General features: G+C 41.5%; 1 protein-coding gene across 1 annotated transcript in view; it reads right to left on the bottom strand.

The window, feature by feature from the left end:
• SNAPC3 (small nuclear RNA activating complex, polypeptide 3, 50kDa) overlaps positions 1 to 5,742 on the bottom strand; it is an 18,734-nt gene extending 12,992 nt beyond the window's left edge. The window contains exons 1-3 of the mRNA XM_010001928.1: positions 5,672 to 5,742; positions 4,369 to 4,453; positions 801 to 905 (exon numbers count right to left, since the gene is read on the bottom strand). Coding sequence (XP_010000230.1) covers positions 801 to 905; positions 4,369 to 4,453; positions 5,672 to 5,742 — 261 coding nt within the window. The remainder of the gene's footprint in view (positions 1 to 800; positions 906 to 4,368; positions 4,454 to 5,671) is intronic.
• Positions 5,743 to 10,305: the final 4,563 nt, after the last annotated feature.

Below are 10,305 nucleotides of genomic sequence, written 5' to 3'. Positions count from 1 at the left end.
TGTTTGAGAGAGAAAAGCTTGGTACTATATGAAAGAAAATACCATCATATTTCTCCATCTATTCAGCCTGGAGAAGAGAAGGCTCTAGCAAGACCTTATAGCAGCCTTTCAGTATCTGAAGGGGCCTACACAAAAGCTGGGGAGGGGCTTTTTACAAGCGTGTGTAGCAATAGGACAAGGGGTAAAGGTTTTAAATTGAAAGAGCGTAGGTTTAGGTTAGACAACAGGAAGAAATTCTTCACCCTGAGGGTAGTAACACATTGGAATAGGTTGCCTAGGGAAGTTGTGGAAGCGCTCTCCCTACGGGTGTTTAAGGCCAGGTTAGATGAGGCTTTGCGCAGCCTGGTCGTGTGAGGTGTCCCTGCTCATAGCAGTGAGGCTAGAACCTGATAATCTTTAAGGTCCCTTCCAACCCTAACCATTCTATGACTCTATGATTATTAGTTCTATTTAGAAACCTAAAAAATCACATTCCACGCTGGAAAGTGCAAGAAAGACAGAAAATCCTAGCGTAACTACCCCAAATCCAGAAACAGTATGTTAGTTTTCATATATTTAGTTTCAGGATTCTGTTTTCTGTGAAACCAGTTAACTGTGGATTAATTATTGCAAACATTTCCTTCTGTAAAGCATTACCAGAAGGAAATCCAGACTCTGAAAAAGCCTCAATAAATTATGACAGTTAAAGGGTTTACCATGCTTCCTCAGTGAACTCACTCATTTTAACTTCCTGGCAAAGCAAGGCATTAGCTGAGTAGGGAAGAGGCATCAGAAAACAACCTAGAGAATTTAGTACCAACCTTCTGAAATATGACAGGATAGAAGATGTTCAGAGTTAAAAGTAGTTCTCCCTCCTCAACTAGATTTGCTGGATTGTCTGGCCTCTTTCCAACTGCATGTGACTCCTGGAAAAATAAAGATACATATATATGTACATATTGTACACATACAATACTGGCAACCATTTATGTATCGTAGTCCCTGGATAAATGAGAAACACTGTTCTGACTGTAACTTGGTTTTGACTGTGTAGCCTTCTGAATTGCTAACAGCCTACTTCCTCCAAGATGGAGAGGTAAGAAACTGCTGTAATTACCAGTTTCAAGCATTTTCCTTCATTTCTTAGCTCTGGAGAAGCTGAAGTGCTTTCAGCCATTACAAGATAGCTGCTGTTTCTTGGCTACTGAGAGGCCCTACATAAAAGAATTAAAGCCTGCTGCCACTCTGCCTTCATGGAACCCAGCTGCTTCTAACTTCTATAATTTAATATTTTGAAATGTTCTTCGAATGCTTTCACATGTAAAGAGGGACTCCAACCCTCAACTTGAGAAAGACTGACCCAGAAACTAGCCATGGGATGAAGTCACTATGAGAAAAGATGGACTTTGGAATAATCTCCTCAAGGAAGTGATGGATTCCCCAACACTGGACACTTTTAAGACTCAGCTTGACAAGGTGCTGGGCTGTCCTGGTTTGAGCCAGGATGAAGCCAATTTTTCTTTTTACTGATTTTTTTTTTCCTTCAGTAAGCTTTCTTGTAGCTAGCAACAGTGTGTTCTGCTAGGCTGATAAGACAGTGGAATGTTTTTCTAACTACTGAGGCTTCAAGGCTGCACCTGCACTCTGCCAGCTCAGACACTATGGGGAGATCTGTGACCCCCCCCGTAGGAGGCTGAGTTAGATGGACAGCAAAATTGGCCAAAGATATTCCATTCCATATATCTACGTAAGCTCAGAGGAAGGTCAGAGATCACAGAAGACAACTTCCTCCCTTGATCTCTCGTGACCCCCATAACTCTCTGCTTTCTCCAGCAGCAGCTCCGGGATTCCTCGGGACTCTTCCCAGTTCAGGGAAGTGCTGTGGGAGTTGCTGGGGTGGGGGGAGGCGAGAGGCTTTTGCCCATTCCTGAACATATCTGTACATAATTGTATATATTTTCTTGTATAATTCATTAGTGTTTTAATTAAAGCTGTGTAGTTTAGTTTTCAATCCAGCCAAGTCTCTCTCTTTTTCTCTCTCTCCTTCCCTACCTGGGTTGGGGGGAGGGGGGATCGAGAGCATTGTTGTAGGACCTAAGTCATCACATCTAAACCTTGTTCCTACCTAGGAAGGTTGGACCAGATGATCCTTGAGGTCCCTTCCAACTTGGCATTCTATGATTCTGTGATCCTACTTTCAGATATATCCCAGGTGACAGAATGAGGGAGGGCAATTTTCTGTGGCAGTTTCCTCCTTTTTAAACAAATTGAGAGAGAGTACTTACTGCACAAACCGTTCTTCAGATGTAATAACAGCAACATGTACTGCTGTGACACTTCAGTCCAGAGATACTTGTCCTTTACCCCTTGTATCTCCCTTCTTCATGCAACACATTCCAAACTCACATTTGTTTTTGCTCTCATCCTGTTGTTGGACACCAAGGTCCCAATCAGCTGACACACAAACCAGTTAAAACAGCTTATTCGAAGGATGCAGTAACTCATTCTTCAGAAACAGAAATAAGACACCACTCACTGAAACCTTTTATAAAGATTTCTTTTGCACAGAGTTTCTCAGATATGCCCTAGGCTAGAAGTCCCAACGTAGTTGCTGCACCTCAGCTGATGCATGATGTGCCTGGGACCCTGAACAGTTGAAACAAGATCACTCATGACAGACTAGAAAATGCCAACGGATAAAAAATGTTTACTACTCACAAGTGAGGCCTCTTCCTCACTACACCTCTATCCCTAACGCAGTAGTTGACTTCCTTGTTCTAACTGTGGACTCCAGCACTACCAAATTTAAGAACTTCAGTTTTCTTGTTTATGACTTGAATGGTTGTTAACAAATCTCAAATTAAACAAAAAAAAAAAAAAAAAAGAGGTACTAAGCATAGTTAAAAGAATTCCAAGATGGCTTTTGAGGAGCTAATCATTACACTCCTGGTTCCTAACAGCTCAGAATGGCCGAGAAACTCAAAATTAGGAACTTACTGACACCACTACTGTCTTGCTCTTTCAGCCCTACAGAAACTAGCTCACTATCATTTACACATGTTCTGGTTTGGTTTGGTGGGAGTTTTGGTAGTGGGGAAGGGATCCAGGACTCACTCCTTTAATCAGCTGAGAAGCTCCACCTGCTCCAAAACCAGCCAAGGAGCCATTACAGGGACAACAGATGCCCCATGTCAATAACACACAAAAAAAATGAGGTAAGACCTGGGCAGAGCAAGCACTTAAAGAGTGAGCTAGAAAGGCAGAGCAGTGCTGGTGGTTGGTGAGGAAGAAGGGGAAAAGGGTGCCCGAGCAGAAGTTTCCCTGCAACCCATGGCGAGATGGCAGCTGTGCCCCTGCACTCATAGAGGAGCATGGTGGAGTGCCAGGAAGTGTGATCTTGGCCAGTGGACTCGGATTTTGGGGCCAGTGGACTCTGATTATGCAGCTGTGGAATACCCCAATGCAAGGGGAGTTGGCTGTTCCCAGAGCAGGCCATGACTCTGTGGGAAGCCCACACTGGAGCAGCTTGCTCTGGACCTTGTGGGAAGGACTCATGAAGGAGTCACGGGAGAGACTCCGTGGGGAAGCAGGGAAAGACTGCAAGGAATCCTTCTTCCTGAGGAGGAAGGAGCGGCAGGAACCAGCAGCCTGTGAACTGACTCTAAACCCCATCCCCTGTCCCCCTGTGCTGCTGGGGAGAAGGAGGGAGAGAAACCAGGAACAAAAGGATTTGGGCCCGGGAAGAAGGGAGGGGTGGGGTAACATACGCAAGCCCTGCTCTGTGTGTTGTCTGTGTCCTGTGTGTGTGTGATTAGTGTGAAATTAAATTATTATTTTTTCCCCAAGTTGAGTCTGTTTTGCCCGGGACCTTAATCGGTGAAGAATCCTCCTTGTCCTTTGTCTCAACCCATGAGGAGGGCTTTGTCCTCCCCATCCCAGACTGTGTGTGTGTGGGGGGAAGTTGAACGAGTGGCCATGTAGCTGTTTCTTTGTTTTCGTGTTAGGCCCAAACCACAACAACACATTCAAGCTTAGACTCCAGTAACAGGTCCCTTTAGCAAAAACATTACACATTTTGTCTAGCTCTACAATAAGTTCACATGATGCTCAGTGTACCTGACATCCTACACATTACTTTAGTAGCAACTACATAAAGAGAGTCCTATGGTGATAATGAGCTACTACATTCAGTAGTAACAGACTGCAAGAACAAAGTTCCTGCTCTTTCTATAATCTTTCTTTAATCTTAATCATTACCTGTAAACTCATACCTGCATACATTTACCACATACAGAGATTGATTGTTTATGGAAAACAAAAAGCAACATGAAGCTGTATTTTGGATGTGCTAAACTTTCTTTAGATCCTATAAGAAGAAAGAGTACTTACCATCTCATAAGCAAGAGTTTCTTGCCTGCAAGCCCGATCCACAATAATTGTTTCTTCTCTCCTCTCTAATGCCTTCTTTCTAATTCTGAAGGGCAGGAACACAGGACAAGGTTTCATTCAACAACTTTCATGCAGAACCTCTAAGTGTATTTTTAAACAACATAAAGCTTACTACTAAACATACTACTAAACTACTAAAACATACTACTGTCCAGCTTTTGAAGAGCAGGATTTCTGGCTGTCTTAGCATAACAGACTAACAATACTCTTGCCTCCTGACTCAAATAAAACCATATAGTACACAAGTCAGGCTGTGGATTTCAGCTTGTGTCTTTTCTCTCCTCTTACGTACAAATTACAGATAAATTTGGGGCAGTTTTACATTTATGAGAAAAAACAACAAAATGTTGTCTGAAGAGGCTCTTCTAGAAAGAACACTTTGCTATCTTTGAGGAAGACGTCTCAATAATCCCTCTCACTTCAGAGGCATTCAGTTCATGGCGAAGCAAGAAACAAGAAAAAAAAACCCACAAATATTCTCAACTGCATCACATGAACAGTTTCCTAAAAAAAAAATAAAAAAATCAGTGTAATTTCTAGAGGTATCATAGATAGAATATCTAATAAAATACATGTATTTAGCCACTGCATGAACACCAATTCCTTTTTTACTTCCAGAATAAGTCTATTTACCCCCTAGCCTTTCATGATGGCTTTCAGTAACAACCAAACTTAACACTAACCATGACCTCAACACATTTCTTTACATTAGTACTATGCAAACTGAAATTCAAGTACAGCACAGGTCTGAAATGGCCAAGTACGAGGTTAAAGTTCACGAACTGTTAGAAACTTATCATGCATTGCTCAGCCTCTGAAACGCACCTCAAGTATCAATAAATTCTGTAGAGTGTGTTCAGATAAAGTGGTATCTGGCTACAACTTTCACTTTGTTTTTTACAATGTGATTGTGGGTTACCAGAGGCAGGAGCTACAGATTTATTTTACCAGGCTTTGGAGAAACCTGCGGTACATGTTTTCAAGAAGTCCCCTGCCCTCTTCAAATCAGGCCCTAGTTCAGTAGTACTGAAGTCCAGGAATCCTAAGTTCTTCCAATAAGAAAGATGGCATAATGTATAATTCTTAACTAAAAAAACCCGAGTACATGCTGGAGTATTTCCGCACACTGCTTAAGAAAGCACACCTGTTGCCTGGAAAGGGAAGAAGCAGCCAGCCATGCTTTTGTGATTGTTTCCTACCTCACCCCATAGGAGGGTACTGTGAATGTACCATAACAACATACCTCAAAGTGAACAGACTGCTATCTTCAGGAATAACATCTGGGTCCTTTTCTTCATCAGGGGAGAGTAACATATCAATGCTAGGACAATAAAGAAAGTAACCATTATACATTTTTTCATACTTCCTTCATAATGAAAATCAATTAAGCCGTTACTAAAGGGAACAAAAGCACAATGTAAATTACCAATATATAGCTTGTAATAAACAATGTATACCTTCTAAATCAGGGTACATGGACAGTATGGTTGTTGGAATAAAGAACCAGAAGACAAAGAGTCTTCGAGTGGCTTTCACAAAGATTGGGTAAATGTTATCTTTATTTTGCCATCTGCCTAATGGAGCATAGTGGTCCAGAGAGGCTTAACAAGCCCCATTCAAAATGTGTGTCAAATACTTTTTATAAACTAAAAATGCAACTTGCCTTTTTCAAATGTCATGTACCTATTCCTGAGTTTCTGATGATACATGAAAAACAGACACAACCAAAAGAAATTAGCTGTACCGTACAGGTTGAGGTTGCTAACACATCCCCCCTCAGGTTCTAACATGGGCAAGCCACCACATTTACACAAGCTGTTATTGCTGTATTAAGGCATTAATTTATGCCACATTTCTTCCAGTGGGAGTAAGACAATACTTCTGCCACAAGTGACAGATCCACTCTTCCTTCTATCCCTCTTAACATCCTCAGAGACTTTCTACCCTCACTCTTCTTGCATTTGCACAGAATCCAAAATATAGCTAACCATGTTTTTTTCTGCAGAGCAAATCACTGCAGGATGTGGGATGGAAAAGTGGAAATGCTTCTGGATGCAGCAATGATTTTAAGTGATCATACAAGTGTTACATTTTCATAACATAAATGAGGACAAAATTCCCATAAACATCCTGCCAAAAAAATTGATCCTGTGGGTATACCGCATATTTGCTCCTGCCACAGTTTTATAACATAAGGTTCCCTGTGTCAGTCCACAAACAGAACAAATGACCCATCTGGAGGCTTCAGATTAGACACCAATAAGCATAAATTACCTTAGAAACATACAGAATAATGCTGACCCAAATACAGTAACAACTTTGTATTAATCAGTCTAGTAATTCATTGTATACGACATTGTATCACATGCACTGAAGCCTGGAAAGGTTTTGCTATATATATATTTGCTATATACACACACCAGGTTGAAGCTCCTCCTGGGGAACTCCAATGCAGGCAGTGGAACCACATTGATAATATTTAGTCCATGGTCCTGAGGAAAACAGGCTTTACAAATGGAAAGTGTATGCTAATCCCTCTAGAAATTAAGGTCAAGTACTCAGTGTCATACACCTAACAGATGAAAGTGCAGGCAATACAAAGTTTTCCCTGGGCACGCCTCACTCCTGACAACCACAAGCAAGGGATTCCACCATGTCCCCACACAGAATATTCCCTGCAAGCAAGAAAAATACATTCAGTGCACTCAGTTACAGTAGAGGAGAAAGCACTGTCTGTACTGTTAAATGGACTTGAGGTGAACTGTAGGAGAACAACAAAGAACAACAGTTGAAGTTCTCACTTGAAAAAAGCATGTGCAGTGTTGCATGAAATTGATGTCCCCTAGGAAGTTCGTTTAAGGTGACTAGAAAGAAAAAGGCCAAAGGCAAACCTGGGAATTCACACACAGAAATAGACTATTACTGAAGTCTTTAATAACTGTGACTTTACTGTTCACAGAATATTCTGGCAGCACAATGAGTCTTCTCAGTTTTAGAAATTAGAAGATACTTTAGTATTTTTCCTGACATTTTCATATTAAGCAGATATAGTGTTTATATTACTCTTTATATTGCATATATTTTAAGGGCAGTACTTTCATCACCTTTGAGACACTAATACTGCAAGACGATAAATACTAATACATTAAGACTCTAATGCTAGCTTAATGCAGCTTTATAACACATCCCTAGAGATATTTACAGCTACGCCTTCTAATAAAACAAGAAGGTGAACTAGGGCTGAAGTGGAATAAGGTACCTGCAAGCCTCAACTCTCTTGACCTACCTAAAATCCAGTTTGATTCGAGTCTTAGACTATCCTACATGCGCACAATAAATCCCTAAGAAACCAAACCAGAATAACGTAACTTAGCAACTCAAACACTTCAATTGCTCAGATACCAGTAATGACTCCCAAGACAAACCTATTTACTCACAGGCTGCTAAGGCATTTGGACAAAACTTAAAATTTTACCCTCTTACCTTGGTTATTTAAGAAAACTATGGACAGAATTTCCTAGCTAAGGACAACACTTATACCTGTTTAAAATCTGATTAAAACCCAAGCAATTCTGCCAACAATTGTCTCCATACAACCTGAGCAGTAAGCAAAGCATGCTCACTGAGTCAAATTCAAGTCAGTGAGTATAGAATTTTTTTTCCTGTGTTCTGTTTTCAGAAATGTATTAGAGGAAGAAAACCGCGAAAAAAAAATAACCACAATACACTGAGATGCACAAAAACAGAATACCTTTTCTACTCACCAGAAAATGCTAAATTGTCAGGAATACTTAAACATACACTATGCCACTGTATTATAAAAAAGATTCAACTGCTGATACTGAAAAAAGCCTTCATCTTGAGTCTATAAAAGACTGCTTTAACCTACTGCTATTTTAAAAATAGATAAAGGACGAGTAGCCACATCTTCCTATCTCTCTTCTACACAACGAAAACTTGCCAAAAGTTCCCTTACTTACAAGTAGTTCCATCAAAAAAAATCAGTTCATAATCCTGTTTATATCTAGGATGTGTTCACCTGAGCACCTAGAAAATCATATTTACACCAATAATATATTTTACCCTAGAACACTATAAAATAGATCTTGGTGTAGTCCAGTGTTTTCACCCCTTCTGGACAGAGGAATACAAACAGCTCAGAGCAGGCAAGCGAAAGTGATCAGAGGTAGCAACTCCAGGTTGGCCAATGTTAAGGAGAGACTCAAGAGGTTAGGACTACTTGATTTAAAAGCAAAAGCACATGGAGATTAGGGATTGGGATTTCCTGCCCGCACAGGGGAAAGGTCACACCAGGATGTGCAGGTTTATCTTCATTCTCCTGCAAAGCCAAAAGCAGCTGCCAGATGATCTGTTCCCTCACCATCATAAACAGCCTGTCCTTTTTTTCTTTCCCCAACCTTTCACTACACAGCACCACTTTCCAGTCCACTTGGCAGCAAACAGACAGCACTGCTCTGTAACAGCAGCACACATAGCAGATTAAAATGCAGCAGTCAGAGACTGACGAAAGCAGAGAAGAAGCAGAAGCGGAATGAAGGAAGGGAAAAATAAACAAAGTATAGAAAATCTGCTTGGAATTCAAGTGAAAAATAGCACAGATAGGCTTAAGCAACAGGGTCACTTCAGAGACGAATCCACAGCATAAGAGCAACTGGAGACTATGTCTGCACTGGGAAAGCTTACAGAGCAATTCCCACAGTTGCTGCCACATCAAAATACACTCATTATATTTAATAACAACATCAGCCTCTATTTTTACTGAGGCTAGTAACAGTGGCTTACTGAGCTCTCGCTGTTACACACAACACTCATGCAGGTATATTTTGGGTCAGACACTGAACTCCAAGCTCCTGGGCTCCTATTCCTGTTCTCTGTTTTGTGCTTTTTACTAAAGCTACAAATATTCCTACCCATCTTCCTCAGAGGCACCACTGTCATTTAAGCAATTAATAATTATTAAACAAACTTTGTCCAGTTTTTGCAGTTATCTTCATAACTTGGAGCAATACTCTGAAAACACTGAGGACATGCTTGCAGTTTTTGTAAAAATACATCTGGCATGCAGGGCTCTGGAAGAAAAGCTATCAAGAAGAGCATAATACATAGTGCAATTCTAGCTGCATTTACTGAACTATGCCTTCTCCACGAATCACCGCCTGAAATCAGCCCTTTCCTCAGGTGAGAGGTGATTCTCACTATTCACGTGACCCGAAAACCTTCCAGCTTTAGGATGTGAGATCCCACTGCTTCACCCCTAGATTATTTTCTTCGTTCAACACCAGCTTGCAATTCACTAGTCTACAAAGGCGACTGGTTGTTACAAGTGCAAAATAAGAGATTAATTTTATTATTGTTTTTCCCCAGTGCCACAGAGACTGCCTGGGCAAACAGCACTAGCTCCACACCCAGTAAGCACTTGCCCAGCTGTGAGGCCACCACCAGCCCCACCAGAAAGGGGAAGCAGAGGCCAAGGACCCAGACAAGCTCAACAATTAACGTATATTACCAGGTACCAGAGCTCATCTAAATGATGGTAACAGAAACAGATGCCTGCTTCTCTTTCTTCATATAAGGTATACCTTTCATTCTGAGGCCTCCTAAAACCACGTGCATGTCCACATACCTTAAGTTTTAACTAAGGAGGAGTATGTTCCTAAGCATTCACGTAAGTAACTTGTTAAAGTGCTGAAGTGCTTTGTCGGTGAGATCCCGACCACGACACAGCGTTGCTGCCAGTGCCGTTTTCCTTCTCCACTGCACGTACGGCCAGGAGATCAAACAGCCCGCGGGGCACAGACCGGCCCAAAGGGCTCAGAAGCGGCTTCGCCCGCACCCCCGCGCCCAGCCAGGCCGCCC

Source organism: Chaetura pelagica, unplaced genomic scaffold, assembly GCF_000747805.2.
Source record: "Chaetura pelagica isolate M959 unplaced genomic scaffold, ChaPel_1.0 scaffold345, whole genome shotgun sequence".
Lineage (NCBI taxonomy): Eukaryota > Metazoa > Chordata > Aves > Apodiformes > Apodidae > Chaetura > Chaetura pelagica.
The sequence above is the reverse complement of the archived record's forward strand: the minus strand, read 5'-3'. Positions and strand labels throughout refer to the sequence as shown.